The sequence below is a fragment of the Elgaria multicarinata genome, chromosome 13 (genome assembly GCF_023053635.1).
Source record: "Elgaria multicarinata webbii isolate HBS135686 ecotype San Diego chromosome 13, rElgMul1.1.pri, whole genome shotgun sequence".
Classification (NCBI taxonomy): domain Eukaryota; kingdom Metazoa; phylum Chordata; class Lepidosauria; order Squamata; family Anguidae; genus Elgaria; species Elgaria multicarinata.
Window position 1 is genome coordinate 21806055 of NC_086183.1, and position 17506 is coordinate 21823560.

The 17506-nt window shown below is 49.3% G+C and overlaps 1 protein-coding gene across 2 annotated transcripts in view; it reads right to left on the minus strand.

Moving 5' to 3' along the window:
• KIRREL2 (kirre like nephrin family adhesion molecule 2) overlaps nucleotides 1-17506 on the minus strand; it is a 52951-nt gene that overhangs the window by 14300 nt on the left and 21145 nt on the right. The window contains exons 2-9 of one of the 2 annotated variants that reach the window (XM_063139680.1): nucleotides 9513-9662; nucleotides 7567-7716; nucleotides 4719-4876; nucleotides 4229-4379; nucleotides 3694-3799; nucleotides 1896-2044; nucleotides 836-963; nucleotides 58-184 (exon numbers count right to left, since the gene is read on the minus strand). In XM_063139680.1, coding sequence (XP_062995750.1) covers nucleotides 58-184; nucleotides 836-963; nucleotides 1896-2044; nucleotides 3694-3799; nucleotides 4229-4379; nucleotides 4719-4876; nucleotides 7567-7716; nucleotides 9513-9662 — 1119 coding nt within the window. Of the gene's footprint in view, nucleotides 1-57; nucleotides 188-835; nucleotides 964-1895; nucleotides 2045-3693; nucleotides 3800-4228; nucleotides 4380-4718; nucleotides 4877-7566; nucleotides 7717-9512; nucleotides 9663-17506 lie in introns of both variants that reach the window. The other variant, XM_063139679.1, reaches the window with a different exon arrangement.

Below are 17506 nucleotides of genomic sequence, written 5' to 3' on the forward strand. Positions count from 1 at the left end.
CTTTGCAAGACCCGCTTGGACAGGTTGCCTTGCCTGCCATGCTGCCCAGCTCCTCACCATTCACAGCCAGCGTCACCTCCTTCTCAGCCACTCCAATGCGTGGCACGATGGCTTTGCACACGTAAACACCAGCGTCTTCCTGCGTCACCGCCTTGAGGTGCAGGGTGTTGCCATTGCTCAGCACCTGCTGGTACAAAGTAGATCTTTCAAGACCGAGAGACCCTAGCCTGCTTTTTATAGGCGAGGCAATGGGGGAGGAAGCCCCAGTATCAGAGGCAGTGTGCCTACGTACACCAGTTTGCTAGGGAACATGGACGGGAGGTGCTGTTGCACTCATGTCCTGCTTGTGGGTTTTCCATGTGCAGCCGGTTGGCCACACTGTGAACGAAATGCTAGACTAGATGGACCTTTGGTCTGATCCAGCAGGGCTCTCCTTACACTCTTAAAACTCAGGTGGGGTTTGCTGTGCTAGGTCTGGTGTGGTTTGCGAGTTGCAAACAGGCAGGGTTGGGGAGCATGGACTCCTGGTGCACATAGAGAAGAGAGTGGAAAAGGCTTGGAAAAACCCTAGGAAAAAATGGGGGTTTGGGGGAGGGATGGAAAAATGTGAAAAAGGTTTCTCTCCTTTTTTCTAGGGATTTTTTGTGTGTGGAAAACCCGGGGGGGGGAACATCCCCCTATTCCCCCCCCCCAGTCTCTGCCCCTTCTATTTCCCCCGTTTTTCTTGCAGACCTTCACAGCTCTCCACTAGATCCCTTCTTTTATCTGTGTTGCTTATTTTCATTACTGTTATTGTAGTAAAACCCTTAATAAACTGCTGATATACTCCACTTACCACACTAGATCCCTTCTTCGTCCAGGCCAAGGTGAGAGGTGGATTCCCAGTCCAGGTACAGGTGAAAGATGCATCCGCTCCGACGTCAACCGTCAGGGGCTTGGGTTGAGAGACCAGGCGGGGTCCGACTGCAGAAAGAATGAGGGAGGGGAGGGTTATGGGGAGCTAGAGGAGCGGAGCAGCTGAGAGACTGATCTACGAAGCAGGAATCCCCTCATCCCTTTGTTCATCTTTAACCTAAGTCCTCCCTCCTGTAACATGTGGATAATAATAATACCCAACTAGCTAAGTGGAGGATTCTAAGGATGACGGAGGCATTTATTTAATGTGCTTTCAACACCACTATGTAAATGAGAGATGGGCTGAGCATTCAAAGCCAGGGTGTTCCAATGACACGTGAGCACTCCTGCTTGAATTATTGGGGTAGCGGAATTGAGCGCCCCCCCCCCCTGATCAGATCTCCCCCATTTCTGTTCTGCTCACAACTCCAGCCTGGGAGTAGCCCATTAAAAACCAAAATGCCCTGATGCAAACTGCTGGTGGAGACAATGACCTGGTTCGCACGATCATCCTGACAAGAGTGATTTTTCTATCCCCGGCAGCCTGATTGGCAAGGAGGAAGAGAAGGCGAAAAAGTGACTCCACCAGTTTTTGTCCTGGCCCTACCCATCGTGGGCTTCAGTTCTGCCCACCGCCAGCATGCAGCCCCCGATAGATTACCCCAGAGGATTGCAGCCCGCATTAGAGAAAAAGTTGCCCACTCCTGGTTTAAACCCTAATTCTGCACTAGGCTAACCCTTGTAGATCCTCTTTGCCCAACCCTCTATCTTAGGTACCAAGGAAGTGGCCTTATATGAGGTCAGATCCTTTGTCCATCAAGCCCTGCATTGCCAGCTCTGACTGGCAGCGGCTCTCCAGGAACACTGAGAGATGGCCCTTCCTCTTAACTCTAAGCATTTTAGGAACTGACCCAGGACCCTTCTGCATGCAAAGAAATGTGCTCTACTGCCAAGCTAAGGAACCCTCCATATCAACATCCGGATCTGCCTCCTTTACTCACAATGCACATCCACCAGCGTGCTGACGTTGGTGCTTCCTACAGCATTTGACACCTCGCAGGACACGGGCTCAGTGAAGAAGGACTGGTCAACTGTCGCCTCGTAGCTGTCACCGTTGGCTTCCGGAATGGGAACCCCTCCTTTAGCCCACCTGTGAAGGCATGTGCAGTCTTAGGAGAGTGAGATTCAAAGAATCCCTGATGAGGAAAAGTTCCCCTGCGAGGGACTCCCCAATGGAGAAAGGTTAGAATGTGTGGGACTTTTTCATTTGTTTTATTTATTTATTTATTTTATTACATTTATAACCTGCCTTTTTCCGCCTCCAAGGTGGCATACATAATCCTGCTCATTTTCTCCATTTTATCTTTTCAACAACGACCCTGTGAGGTAGGTTGAGCTGAGAGGCTATTATTGGCCCAAAGTCACCGAGTGAGCTTCCTTTTTCGGAGTAGGGACCAGAACCCAGAACTCCCGACTCCCAGTCCAACACTTAGAATCATAGAATAGCAGAGTTGGAAGGGGCCTACAAGGCCATCGAGTCCAACCCCCTGCTCAATGCAGGAATCCACCTTAAAACATCCCCGACAGATGCTTGTCCAGCTGCCTCTTGAAGGCCTCTAGTGTGGGAGAGCCCACAACCTCCCTAGGTAACTGATTCCATTGTCACACTGCTCTAACAGTCAGGAAGTTTTTCCTGATGTCCAGCTGGAATCTGGCTTCCTTTAATTTGAGTCCATTATTCCGTGTCCTGCGCTCTGGGAGGATCGAGAAGAGATCCTGGCCCTCCTCTGTGTGACCACCTTTTAAGTATTTGAAGAGTGCTATCATGTCTCCCCTCAGTCTTCTCTTCTCCAGGCTAAACCTGCCCAGTTCCTTCAGTCTCTCTTCACAGGGCTTTGTTTCTAGACCTCTGATCATCCTGGTCGCCCTCCTCTGAACACGCTCCAGCTTGTCTGCGTCCTTCTTGAATTGTGGAGCCCAGAACTGGATGCAATAATCTAGATGAGGCCTAACCGGGGCCGAATAGAGAGGAACCAGTACCTCACGTGATTTAGCCACTACACCACACTGGCACTGCCGGGATCCACATTGTTCTTTTGTTTTTGTTTTCAACGGCAAGTAATGGGGAGGGTGGATGTATATAAGGGAGGTATATAAAATTGTGCATGATGTGGAGAAAGTGGACAGCGAGAAGTTGTTCTGCCTCTTGCATAATACTAAAAACCTGGGTAGGGGGAGGTTATCCCATGAAGCTGAATGGTGGGAGATTCAAGAGAGACGAAAGGGAGTTGTTCTTCAGCTAGCGCAAAGTTAAACTACAGAACTCGCTCCCGCAAGATATGGTGATGGGCCACCAACTTGGATGGCTTTGAAAAGAGATGAGATGAATTCATGGAGGAGAAGGCTATCAATGGCTACTAATCATGATGGCTCTGGGCCATCTCCAGGATCAGCAGCGGCCTGCGTCTGAATACCAGTCACTGGAGAACAACAGCAGGAGAGTTCTTGGGTTCTGCATATGGGTTTTCCATAGGCATCTAGTTGGCCACTGTGGGTCACAGGATGCTGGTCTAGATAGGCCTTTCTTTTGTTCTTAGGAATTACGGGAAGGGTGAGGAGAGGGCAATATCCTCAGCAGAAGGAAGTAGAGATATCTCTCTGTCCTGAACTGGCAAGCACCACCGAGCGTGCAATCCTCAGTGTTGCCATTAGAGGGCATCCCAGTCATGTCACAAGCAGAACATGCTAGCTTGCATGATCTCTGGAGAAAGTAGGGGCTCCCATACTTCTAGCCCTTACCTGTAGCCCGTCACTTCAGGGTTGGAGGTGGCCGTACAGAGGAAGCTCACTTTGCCACCCTCAGGTACAGTTTGTGGTTGCACTGACAGCATTACAACAGGCGGATCTGCAAGAAAAAGGAGAGCAATGTGCAAAACCCTAAACAGCTTGTATCTTTAATTTAAAAGTCCCAGTGAAGGGATTTCCCAAAGTCACTGTTTTCTTTCTTCCCAAGCCCAACTCTTCGTATACTGAAGAATCCCCTTGAGACCTCTTTCCTAAACTCAGAGATTGTACCCAGCCTGCATCAACCTGGATCCCTTACTGTCTGTCTTTGTATCTGCTTGGATCCCTTGCTATCTGCCTCTGGGTTGCCAATTAACTGTTCCATTTGTGTACAGGCAGGCAGGCTTTTGGTGCTGCGGAAAAACTAAGTAGCTACAATTTCACTCAGATTGCTCCTCCAGGTTTCCTGTGCCCTCCCTAGTGGGCCAGGTGCTACGTTGGTGGGCTAGTAACCCTGAGCCCAGCAGAACCCCCTGCCCCATGGACTCACATTGCACATTGAGGGTGACGGTGGTCTGCTTGCCAGCTGGGGCTGCTGGGTTGCTGACTCGGCAGGTGAAGGAGCTGCCCATGTCCCGGCTGCTGGGGATCAAGAGGAGGGTGCTGACCGCCACCTCTCGCTTGCCGTCATCCATCAAGGCCTGAAGGGAAGAAAGGAAAAGCGTTCACATCCTCAATACTTCCCTCTAAGACATCTGTCTTGAGACAGGGATGTCTTAGGGCAGGTTTCTCCAACCTGGGGCCTCCGTATGCATTGGACTACACCTCCTAGAATCCCCTGGCTAGGGGACGATTGAAGTTGTAGTCCAACTCATATGGAGGGTGTCAGATTGGGGAAGGCTGTCTTAGGGCTTGGTTTCACATGGAGCTGCTTCTGAAGTTCTCCCCTGTAATGCTCCAGGTTGCTCTCGGACTCGATGGCCAATGACCCCTTCCCCACTTGCTTAGCTCTCCCCAACACCAGACACCTGCTTGCTCACCTTGGAGTACACGGCAGACTCTTGCCGTTGTCCGTCGCGGTACCAGCTGATCTCGGCGGCTGGCTTGGCACCAGTAGCCCGGCAGGACAAGTTGTAGGGGATGTTGGATATCACGTGCACGATTGGACCATTGTGGATCTCAGGGTCGTTGGGAGGGACTGCGAGAAGAGGGGCAGAGAGAGAGATGGTTAGTCATGTTATCTCGTGGGGGTAGGGATGTCGGAGAAACCTGGGGGGGATTTGAATAAGTTTGGATTTCTTTGAAACTAACCATCCCATTCTGCAGTGGACCGGCTTTTTTCCGAGTCAAGTGGATTCCATGGACTGTCCCTCCCCCCACTTTTGGGAGAGATTTGCACAAATACCCATTCGCGCTAATGCAAGTAATTAATGCACAGTTGCAAAGGTAGAATGAAATTCTGGTTTAAAAAAATCCGAATCCGTCAAGGATGGAACAAAAGATGCTTGACTGTCCGCAAAATAACAGGCAGAAGGGATTTAATGACGTCCATACATTCCCTAGGCGGGGGCATGTGCAAGCAAGAGATTCTGGAAAATGCAAGCATCTCCAGAGCATCACCCCAGCCAGGCAGAAGAGGAAAGGTAATGTTTCATTTGAGCCAGATCTTGTAAAGCGGAATCATTAATGCATTGAAGCGTTGACCACAGAATAGTCAATCTATCTTCTCCAGTCCTGCAGCATTTCCAGATAGGAAGATAGGCAGCTGCCTTATACTGAGCCAGACCTTTGGTCCATCTAGGCCAGTATTGTTGACACTGACTGGCAGCAATGGCTCGCCAAGGTTTCGGGCAGGAGTTTTTCCAGCCCTATCTGGAGATACTGGGGCTCGAACCTAGGACCTTCTGAATGCAAATGGTCCCCATTTTTCAAGAGGGATGCAATAGAACAACTTTCTCCCACCTGGTACCTTCTGGACTGCAACTCCCAGTCAACATGATGGGAGTTGCATTCCAACACATCTGGAGGTCACCAGGTTGGGGAAGGCAGTGACAGACCCTGCTTAACCTATAAGGTGGGCCCACCAAGCGGGAAGCCATAAGGTGTGGAGGATGCAGCAAAGCCAGAGTGGAAGAAGTATCATAACATCATCTCAATGAATCTAGGTGCTCCTTTGGTACCTATATAATACGGGCGTCAGAGATCAAAGGCAGGAGGGGAAGGGGGGTTGCCCACTCAGCTGCAGCACAATTCATTCTCTCACTCTTGATCTAATCATATTTCCTAAGTGCCTACAAAAACACAAACACACAGGCACTTAAGTCAATAAAGGACGGAAATCCTCAGCCCTCCCTGCAGGCTGACAATCCAATATACTCTTCCCATAGGCCTGGGAGGCAGCAGACTCAGCAAGGATCTTGGATTAGTTGCTACTGCAAGGGGAGTAGAGCGAGTACCCTTAGTGCTAGGATCTTGCCCCGCTCCACCCCTTTACTACATCAGAGTGCCGGATCAGACGATGCTCTTACTCAGGTCAGTCCCCTAGGCATAGCTTAGCACATGAGTGCACCCTTCTTCCCACTTAACACATTGCACTTTCCCCCACCTCCGGCACGACCTAAATGTCCATGTGTTCAAAAAGGCATACCTTCATAAAATCATAATGGCTGATTAAATCTGGGATATCGTTTCTGCGACCTGAATTGAATGGGAACGTAGGAAATGGGACACATACCAGGTCAGGTTTTGTGCCCATCTGGCCGAGGATCGTCTCCTGTAGAGAAGGGTCATATCCATCCTTTGAACTGGTGGTGCTAAGGATTGAACTGGGGGTGGGTGGGGTCTTCTGCATGGACAACCAGTGCTCTACTGCCATTCTGCGGTCCCTTCCCTACACAGTGTGCCTTTAAGAAGGTTACATCCACCTGTGGATGTTCTAGCAGTGTTTGAGATGGGACAAGCACACAGGTGGTGGTGGGACCAATGCACCCGCTTCCCATCACACATCAAACAGCAGCCCAGGTAAGAGTATCATGTGATCTAACCTGGGAGAGAAAAGTTGGGTATGTTGCAAAGGTGTGGATCAGAGCTTTGTGAGTGATGGGGAACTTCTCCAAGTTCCTTGCAGCTGAAGGAAAAGACTGCAGGATTGAGCATGGTTGTTTTTGGAGGCCTCAATGGCACACAGTGATGGGCAGGCACAACAATCTACCCCCCCCCCCCCACTCTGCCCAGCTCAGTTCATGTTACCAGGACACTTTCAAGGATTAGCAAGGCAAAAAACAACTAATCTTGACAACGTAGGATCCCAGAAGCCACATACAGATGCAATTACTGCAGGAGAAGGCTATCAGTGGCTACTAGTCCTGATGGATAAGTGCTACCTCCTTTAGTAAGCCTATGTACACCAGTTGCTGGGGAACATGGGTGGGAGGGTGCTGTTGCACTCATGTCCTGCTTGTGGGTTCCTGGTTGGCCACTGTGTGGGCACAGTGTTGGACTGGATGGACCCTTGGTCTGATCCGGCATGGATCTTCATATGCAGAAATTGTTGCATCCCTCTCATTGCATGTTAGCTGGAACGATAGCAACACCAGAAGCTTCCTTCTACCCTTGGTCCATCTAGCCTGGTATTGTCGACACGGACTGGCAGTGGCTGTCTAGAGTTTCAGGCCAGATTCCTTCCTAGCCCTACCTGGAGATGCCGGGGATTGAACCTTGGACCTTCCACATGCAAAGCAGGTGCTCTACCACTGAGCCACAGCCCCTGATTATCTCTTTGGGCTTGAAAAAACAGGGAATATTGAGCCTTCTCGGGTGTGGACGCTTCTCACAGAGGATGGGCCTGTCTTGGAAAGAGGAGAGGGGGGCGCAAAGAAGAGGACTCACTGAGTACGGTAAGCTTGGCCCTCTGGGAGCGCAACGCCGCCTGGGTGGCCTGGCATTCGTAGATGGCATCGTCGTCCAGTTCAGCGTAGTCAATCCGTAGGTTGTGCTGCCCCGCAGAGGCATCTCCAACAATGGAGTAGCGGGACCAGCCTGTGGTGGGGAGGGAAGGAGGTGCAGCCAAGGATTAGTTTGTGGGCCCCAGGATGGCAAGATCTGACTCGGTTCCCCCCTTAGCTATGGAGGAATCCTTTGTCCATGGGGCTCTCCATAATCTGTGCTGTGTGGGATGATATAGGGACTTCTTGGGATTGTTGTTGTGTTGTTGTTGTTGTTGTTGTGGGTGCCATGTTCTCTTGGCTTGATGCTCCGTTCCCCATTAGAGAAACAAAGGGAAGTTTAAATCAAATGGGGGAGGAGGCGTTCCCCCCCCCTTTTCTCCCTGGGATCCATATTCATGCATGCTTCTCTTGCAGAAGAGAACATATGTTACCCTGAGCGTCATAAATGCCTGAAGTGTTTGTGCAGTTGTGCTTTCCCCCAAAATCTAAAATGTTGAAATGGCTCTATTGGGGCTTAGTTCCTGGCAGGATGAGCTGTAACCTAAGACATGCTGGTCTTCTCCCCCCTTTTGCCTTTGGTCCCAGACACTACTGGGATGCACCTTCCCTCCTTCCCTGGCCTGAGAGTTTCTCTGAGATTGAATTTGGGGCTTGGGTTGAAAGAGTTTCCCCAGGAGATGAGGCATAGCAGGAGTTTAACATGACATCCTTCCTTGGAGGAACCTCTGGAAGGGCAGAAGTCATTGGAAACCTTGGGCCTGCAACCATATCTCTTCAGAACCAGCTCAGACTCTGCTGCAAGGCCTGGGTGAGTTAGGGTGGACTGGTCAAGGGAGGGACTAAAGTAGCCATCCAATAGTCTGAAAGTACTTAAACCAGAGGTGGGCATCATAGTGGCCTCTAGATGATTTGGACTACAACTCCCATGATCCCTGACCATTGGCCATACTAGCTGAAGCTGATGGGATGAGTAGTCCAAACCATCTGGAAGTGCCAGGTTGTTTATCCCTGACAACCCTTAATTTTGTCCCAGTTGCCAGAAAAAGTCCATGCCAAAGGTAGCCAAGAACCTTCTGACCACCACTAGCAACTTCTTCAAGGCTTCACCACTCATCCCAGAAAGCTTGGAACTTGGTGAGGCCACATAATATCTGCCTGTCTGTCTAGTGCTGGATAGGAAAGTTAAGACACACCTACACCAAGCAGGTTATAACACTTTGAAAGCAGTTTGAAAATGGTATATAGAATGTGTCATGGGCCCAACAGTTGTCAGTGCACTTCAATACTGTTATAAAGCAGTAGTGTAGATCCTGCCTAAGACAGAAGAGCAGAATCATTTTTCATGCATGCTACATATTATTATTAATGTGTGCTAATAAATTGTGAGACTGCATATTGGGACAATGTTCCTTTGAATCACAGGACACATTCCTGAATTCAGGCTTGTAAAAAAAAAGAAGAAGTCCATTTGGGTGTTTGGAGGCGAAGGGACTCCAAAAAATGGGATGATCATCTGGCAGTCATTGACCTGGACACCAGGGATGTGGAATATGTGGCCTTCCAGTTGCTGTGGGATTGCAACTCCCATCATCCCTCACCACTGGCTAAGCCAACTAAGGTTGATGGGAGTTCAGTCCAACAACATCTGGAGAACTTCATGTTCACCACTCCTACTGTACAGGTATATATCCATTTATTTATTTAAAACATTTCTGGGCTGCCTTTCAGGGCAGAAGTCCTCCGAAGACAATAAGGCAATAGGTTACTAAACCGATCAATAGCTATTGCAGCTGGCAGTGAATCTGTACTTCAGCCAATAATGCCCGTGGCTGTTATCGCTCCAACCACACCCCAGACCTCTCCTTCCCAATCCCCTGATGAACGTACCAGGCAGGTCTCTTTCTCCCCCCAAGGCCAGTCCATCCTTGGTCCATTGAACCATGCCCCGGTAGCCCATAACCACACAGGCCAGCGTCACTGACTGTCCGGATACGATCACTTGGTCCATTGGCTGTTGGAAGAAATATGCTGCCAACCCTGAAGAGAAAGAAGAAGAAGAACACACACAAGGGTTAGGTCAAGCCATTTAGTGATCCCAGCAGGGAGCCAGGGCTTCTGGGTCTCTGTTGCATTAGACCAATGATCGATCTACACCAGGGCAGGATCTACGGTTTATGACAGTATTGGCAATGGTTGGGGCCCAGGACGCATTCCATATACCATTTTCAAACCGATTTCAAAGTGTTCTATCCTGCTTGGTGTAGATTTGGTTTCTCACAGATGCCTTTGGACGTGCATAACAAAACTATGCAAATGATGGCTTTGTTGCTGTTATTTTGCACCCAGTATCTTGTATTCAGAGGTAGATTAACCCTATACATGGTTGATCCTGGTCATTATTGTGGCTAAAAGCCAATTTCCTACTTGTTGAGGATCAATCAATCAATATTTACTTTATATCCTGCCTTTCCACCAAAAATGATACTCAAGGCGGCTAACAATAATAAAATATAGGTTAGAAACAAGATCTTAATTAAAACACAGCATAAAAACAAACCCATAAAACCACAATTAAACATTCAACAATAAAATAAATCAACGGCATCAATTGAAACCTCCTTCCGCAACAGATCAGCTTATGCGACAAACCTGCCTGAATTAAAACATTTTTGCCTGCTGGCAGAAGGACAAAGCCGAGGCAGTCAACCTAGCCTCCCTTGGCAAGGAGTTCCAGAGTTTGGGAGCAGCTACTGAGAAGGCCCTGTCTCGCATCCCCACTAGACATGCCTCCGATGTCGGCAGGACTGAAAGAAGTTCCTCCCCTGAAGACCTTGAAATCTGGGCAGGTTTATGTGGGGGAAACCAATCTTTTAGGAAGCCTTAAAAATGGTATAACCCCCCCCCCCCCAGTCTAAATGAGCTCAGCCCATCCAGTTCAGTAGGGCTACAAAAGCTCCCTGCCTGAAACCCCGGAGGGCCACTGCTAGCCATTGCTGTCATCCTGAGCTAGCTGGATCAACGATCCTTACTTGGTATAAGGCACCTTCTTTTGCTCCTGCAGGGTGTATTGTGCCATTGCTCAGCTGCAGGGCACATGCGTTGCATGCAAAAGATCTCAGGTTTGATCCCCAGAAGGGCTGAGAAAGACTCCTGTCAGGAACGTAGGGAAAGTTTCTGCCAGTCAAAGTTGTATAGACCAGCCTTCAACAACCAGGTCTCTTCCAGATGTGCAGATGATGTGTCGGATGACAACTGGCCATCTGAGATCTGCTGGAAGCCATCAGCCCAACACATCTCCCTTCCCCCCCTCTCTCCCCTCTCCCCTCCTGAACTCCTTTTCCTTGTGTGTCACGTCTTTTTTTAGATTGAAAGCCTGAGGGCAGGGTCTGTCTTCTTTGCTAACTGATTGTAAGCTGCACCGAGAGCCATTTTTGGCTGAGGAGTGGGGTATAAATGTGATCAATCAATCAATCAATCTGGGATGTGTTGGCTTAGAGAAGAACATAGTAGACAATGCTGAGCAAGACAGACCGGTCATCTGATGCAGGGGGCTTCCACAGATGAGGATTTTATTGTGCAATCACCCTGCTTCATTCACAGAATTTTATGGGCTCCCATCACTGCAGAAAATCTGTTTGCCTAAAAGCTGCACATAGTTTTAAATGTTTTTTTTTATTATTGCGTTTCAGTTTTCTACTGGTTTTAGCTTGTTAATAATTCTTTAGCTGTGTACATTATGTATTATTTTATACGGTTTGAATTGACTTTAACTGCATGCTGCCCTGAGATCCCAGTGATATAGGGCAGGATACAAATGTTTTAACAAATAATGGAATGATCTCTGCGATGAGGCCCGCCTAGCGCCAACATTGTTATCTGTTCTGACACCAGGTCAGGACGTTTCTTTTCTCCCAGGCATTTAACAGCATATTCTGAGTTTTTAATTAACCCCAGATCTATATTTCGGCCTGGCTGAGAGTTCACAGTTTGTTTATTTATTTATTTATTGGTATGTTGTCTGTTTTTATGCTTTTATGGTTTTAAATTTAGAATATAGATTTGTAATGTTCAGCGTTTTAATCTTTGTAAACTGCCCAGAGATCTTCGGCTATGGGGTGGTATATAAATATAATAATATAATATAAATACGTTCTGGTCAGCATTCTACCACCTGTAGAAACTGGGTGTAGAAACTGGGTCGATACCAAGTGCTAGCTACCCCCCCATCTTGTGCTTGTGATGTGGCCGTGTTCTGTGCCAGATTCTTATTCCCTGAAAAGAAAGGGAAAAGATCCACCAACGCTCCTGAAGTTGAGCGCACAATATATAGGGAGCCCAATGTGTTGTGCAGATACAAAAAGCCTCAATGCGATTTATCCAAACCAGCAGTCATATAATATGCGTCAATAGACATTTAACAAACATTTAATAAACGTATAGCAAAGTTACTGGTGATTAATAAGGACAAAGACAGGTCATAAACATGGAAGAATGCAAACAAGGGAAAACGTATAAATGGAATATTAAACAATGACTCCGGATTGTATGCACCGTTTCCAACTTCGTCAGTAATACATGTTTTCAATTTTCAAAAGTTAAGCATTCACCATAACATAAACACATAAGCTTGGCATGTTGGCTGCCAACACGGAAAAACAACCCCCCTCTTTCCTCCAGTTGAAGAAGTGTCTGCACCCATTCTCAGTGTTTCTTTGGGCATGGCGCAACCCTACGCATGTCTGCTTAGAGGTAAGTCCCACTGAACTCTGGGAGACGTACACTCAGGAAAGGATGTGCAGGACTGCAGCTTTACTCAGCCTGTACAAGAAGTGAAAAATGGAGAAACGTGGGGAGGTGGGGCAGGCGGGCGGGTGGGTGGGTGGAGGAAATGCTGATGGAGCGCGTTTTAATTTTTTTAGGCGACGCAGCAGCCCCCGGGTCCCTGGCATTGCCTTATCTCTCTGCCACAGATTGCTGAGGTGCTAGTTTGCTCTGCACATGCCCTTCAGCCAAGAAGTCTTCTGTTTCTGCTCCGTGCCACCCCCGTTGAAGCGCGTTCTGATTCCTTTCTCTCCCCCGCCCCCGGGGGGATCTAGGCAAATGCATTAAAAGAAACTTTAGAGATTGCGAGGGCGAGCATGCAAATAAATCGGTGAGTTGCTAGAATGCCGGCCCTGCGGGCTTCACTGTCAGGTTTGAGTAGAAACAGGATCCGGTGGTCAGAGCACAGGGAAAAGGCCAGAGGGGTGGGGGGTAGGGGTGGAAGTAAGGAAAAGCAGAGCATGTGCAAGGATGTCAGTATATCCAATTACATTGATTTTTGTTTCGTTGAGGGATTTAGACCCCAACTTTCAATAACATACCCAGGGCAGCTTTACATAGGACTGATCACCACGTCACATGTATAGACTCTGAAACCGTAACATGTTCCTGCGGTGAGTTGGTTGCATTCCAAAGACACAGGACACAAACGTATTTCGAGTTTGTACACGTGCCCCAGGAACAGCGGCCAATTGAGACTCGTGGTGCAGATCTGTGGCCTGGCTTCGGAGGCCCTGAGCACATGCGTATACACTGAATCGGGTGTGGAAGTAGGTTCTCTGGCATTCCACGCCCCTGTCCACATGGGTTCATATCAGCCATGCAAAAAGAGGCAATTTGGATCCGAACCATGGCACTCCAGTGCAGAGGAAGGGAGTTAACCCTTTTCTGTGTCTTCTTTCCAATACCCCACCCCCTCCCTACACACAGACAGGCTGTTATTGCTTCATCAGGCATGATATGGATGCCTGAACGTTTTGCTCTGCAGGGCAAATATTAGCTTCAGGGAGAATTTAATAGGGGAAATAGCATGGAGGGAAAGGGTTACCCACATGTCCCACTTACCAAGCTAAACTGGGCTCCTTCCTCTTGGCTAATCTAAACACTTTTTTAAACAAACACCCACCCACCCACCCACCCACCCACCAGGAGTTCATAGGAAGCTGCTTTTTACTGAGTCAGACCATTGGTGCATCTACCCCAGTATTGTCGACACTGACAAGCAGCGGCTCCCCATGGTTTCAGACTGGACCTTTTCCTGCCCTGCCTGGAGATACCGGGGATCGAACCTAGGAACTTCTGCATGCAAAGCAGATGCCCTACCGCTGAGCCGTGGCCCCTCCTATTCACTGATCTTGGTATCATGCCTTCCTTGGCCCTGACTAAGCACTTTGGAGGAGACCTGATAAAGGTTGCACCTGATAAAAGTGTGCACAGAACACACTAATCCCCACACAATAATTATCCTTGGAAAAAAGCATTCCATTGTCACTGAGAGGAGGCTTTTTCTTCTTCTTATCAAAACTGCAGCAAGGAAGGGAGGGGGATTTGGAGGTGGTCAGCACACACAGGAAGGAGAAGGTTAACTCTTTCTTCCCCAGCTGTGAGTGTATCTGGGCTGCTGGATCCCCACCCCTGCACTAAACCATGATTTAGTGTGATGTGCATAAATTGTAGTGAGCCTTGGTCTCGAATGCCACCTCTCCTCCTCTTGTGGAGGTGGGAGGAGGATTTTGGAAGCACTGGCGTCCTCTTTTAGTTAACCACAGTTGGATGTGGTGTCCGGACCCAGAATTGTCAGTATTAACCAGCTATGGTTATCTGTAAACAAGCCAACTTCACAACGCATGGTTTGATGTTGGTTTGTCTGAAAGTAAACATAATTCATGCTGGAACTAATCGCAGTTAATGTTTAGACTCACCATAGTCACTGTTGAAACTAATTACAGTGAACCATGACAAATCATGGCTAGCTAAAATAGAAAAGTTAAAACCTTCTGGACAGGAGGGCCGGGGGAAGAGTGTGATCGTACAGCTTGTGCATGTCATGCTAAACCACGATTTAGTGTGCCATGTGAATGCGGCCTCTGCACGGGATGAACACGAATATATGAATTGGCCCTAAGAAGCAGGGCTGTGCACGGACCCCCCGAACCACTTCATGGCCCAATCAGGAACTTTTGGATGGGGCCCGAACCGCTTCGGGTTGATCTGACCCTCCCCTGCTCCTCTCTGCGGAGCGAGATCCGGAGGGGCGGATTGAGATTTTGCCCCCCTTCCCTCCGGCATATGGCGGAGACAGGTAAGTGGGGAAAGGGGGACAAAATGGGGGCTGAATAAGCCCCCTCCCCCTTACTTAGCTCCGCCGCCGTCGCTGCACGGACTAAGGTGGCGGAGCCAGGTAAGCCCCCCTCCCCCCCCCACTTACCTGCGTCTGTTGTGGTCTGCCGCAGCCTGCTTCCACTTTGAGGCCTGGGCCTCAGTTGAAGCCTGCGCCGGACCGCAACGGATGCAGGTAAGCCCTCCTCTCCCTGCCCCCTTACCTGGCTCCGCCGCCGCCGCCACATGGACTGTGGTGGCACCAGGTGAGCTCCCCTCCCCCCCACTTACTGCATTCGGAGCTCTGGATGGAGGAGAACCGCTTCACCTCGATCCGCAGCTCCCCCGACCCGATTCGGATCTGCCTTTGGCAGAGGCGGATCAGGTCGCTCCGCTCTGCATTTGCGATCCGAATCAGAGCGGAGCACAGCCCTACTAAAAAGACAGGTTTTGAGACCCTGCAGAAGTGGCCGTCTCAGACCTCTTCCTTCCTACTATTCCCAGTGTGTAAAGTTCCTCTCATGCAACTGAATGCAAATTTCCTTCCAATGCGTGTTGCAGTGGGCTCAGATCCCCGCCTGTGGCAAATCCAGTTGCTAGCCCCAAGCTGTTGCCCTCCCAGACTCTGCCCTCTGCCCTTTCGGCCACTGTGAGGCTGTTAAGATCCAAGAGGCTGAAAGAGCCTTTATCGGCACACAGATCCCTCCATCTTGAGGCTCTTATCTCCTCACTAAAGCCTGCTTAACTGCAATCCAATAACGCAGGGCCTTTGTCCCATTGTTTAAAAGTTTACCCACTAAACTAGGGTCTGAATAGAGGGATAATCCCCTCAAGAGGGTCAAGAGAGCTGAGACACAGGGGGAGTGGGAGACAAAGGCCCGGAAGAGAGTCAGGAAGGCAGGGATCTTCCCCTACCCGCCTTCCGAGCAGAACCGAGGCCAGCTGATCGTACACAGCAGTCCCATCCAGTGTGGTACTGACCCAAACGGCTGCTTTGAGCGCAGAGGTGTCCAACCATTTCTCCAAAACAGGGTTTTTAAAATTTAATTTAATGTTTTTTTACAGCCAGAAAAAGAAGAGCTCTTGAACAGAACCCTGTCTCACCCTGCCCTGCCAAACATAATGTTAAGAATACTTTTTAAGCTCCGATGCACCACTTGCAAAAGTGGTTGATGCAATTAAAAAAGAAGAAAGGGGGGGGGGAAGAGGTAATACCCATATGGTACTCGTATGTTTGGTTCCATGGGGTGAACGACACAGCTTCAAGGGGAGTGATTACTTTCAGGAAACGAGTACAGGGGAAAAGATTAAGCCCCCTCTCCTGGTGCTGAATCAGCCCCCGCACCCCAGAGCTGCTTTGAAAAACTAAACAGTGGGAGTTCAAGTAATGGTTCCCCCCTGTTGTCCCGTTTAGTTGCGCCGAAATTATGCTATTTGCATGCTCAGCCTTAAACATTCTGTTTGCATGTAGGCACCCTGCAATGGCACTGACTGCCAGAGCCGGCGCCAGGGGTCGGCATAGTCAGGCACCTGCAAAGGCCCACATCCCAGCAGAGGGCTCACTGCTGACACACAGCCCCCAAGAACCTGCCGCCCCTGGCCTTGTTCCATTTTCCTTGCCCTCCCCCACTTCCAGGCAGCGGTGCAGATTGGGTCCAGAAGGAGATGGTAAACACGTGGGCAGAGGTAAGGATGTGGGCCTTTTCAGGGAGGGCCCCCCACTGAGGGCATCTTGCCCAAGCTTGAGCTGGAAAAAGTGCAGAAAAGGGCATCTAAAATGATCAAGGGGCTGGAGCAATCCCCCTATGAGGAAAGGTGACAACAGCTGGGAGTGTTTCGCTTGGGGGAAAAAGGCGAGTAAAGGGAGACATGATCGAGGTGTACAAAACGATGCGCGGTGTGGAGAATGCGGATAGGGAGACAATTGTTCTCCCTCTTTCATATTGCTAGAACCCGAGGTCATCCCATGAAGCTGATTGGTGGGAGATTCAGGACAGATAAAAAAAAAAGTTCTTCACACAGCGCATAGTCAAACTATGGAATCAGCTACCTAGGGAGGTTGTGGGCTCTCCCACACTAGAGGCATTCAAGAGGCAGCTGGACAACCATCTGTCAGGGATGCTTTAGGGTGGATCCCTGCATTGAGCAGGGGGTTGGACTCGATGGCCTTGTAGGCCCCTTCCAACTCTGCTATTCTATGATTCTATGAAGATATAATGATAGCCACCAATTTGGATGGCTTTGAAAGGGTTAGACAGATTCCTGGAGGAGAAGGCTATCAATGGCTACAGATCGTGATGGCTCTATGCTACCTCCAGTATCAGAGGTGGTAAGCCTATATACATCAGTTGCTGGGGAAAATGGGTGAAATCCTGCTTGTGGGTTTCCTGTGACAGCTGTTTGTGAACAGAATGCTGGACTTGGTCTGATCCAGCATGGGTCTTCTTATGTTCTTAAGCTTCCATCCTCTAAATCTAGATCCATTATTAAAAGCTTGCAAATTCATGCATTTATTTTCTCATCCCAACATTCTCCCTCACACAGGAACAGACACACTCTTGCTGAACACACACAACTGCAGGGGACACTCCTGCCATAGGCCCACAGGGAGGTGTCCATATGGGCTTCCATCTGGTGACATTCGAGAGCATTTCACCACATCGAGCCAGCATCATGTAGGGCAGTGTTACTCAATTAAATGGCGCGGGAAGCTCAGCTCACCTCCTGACCCCCTACTCCCC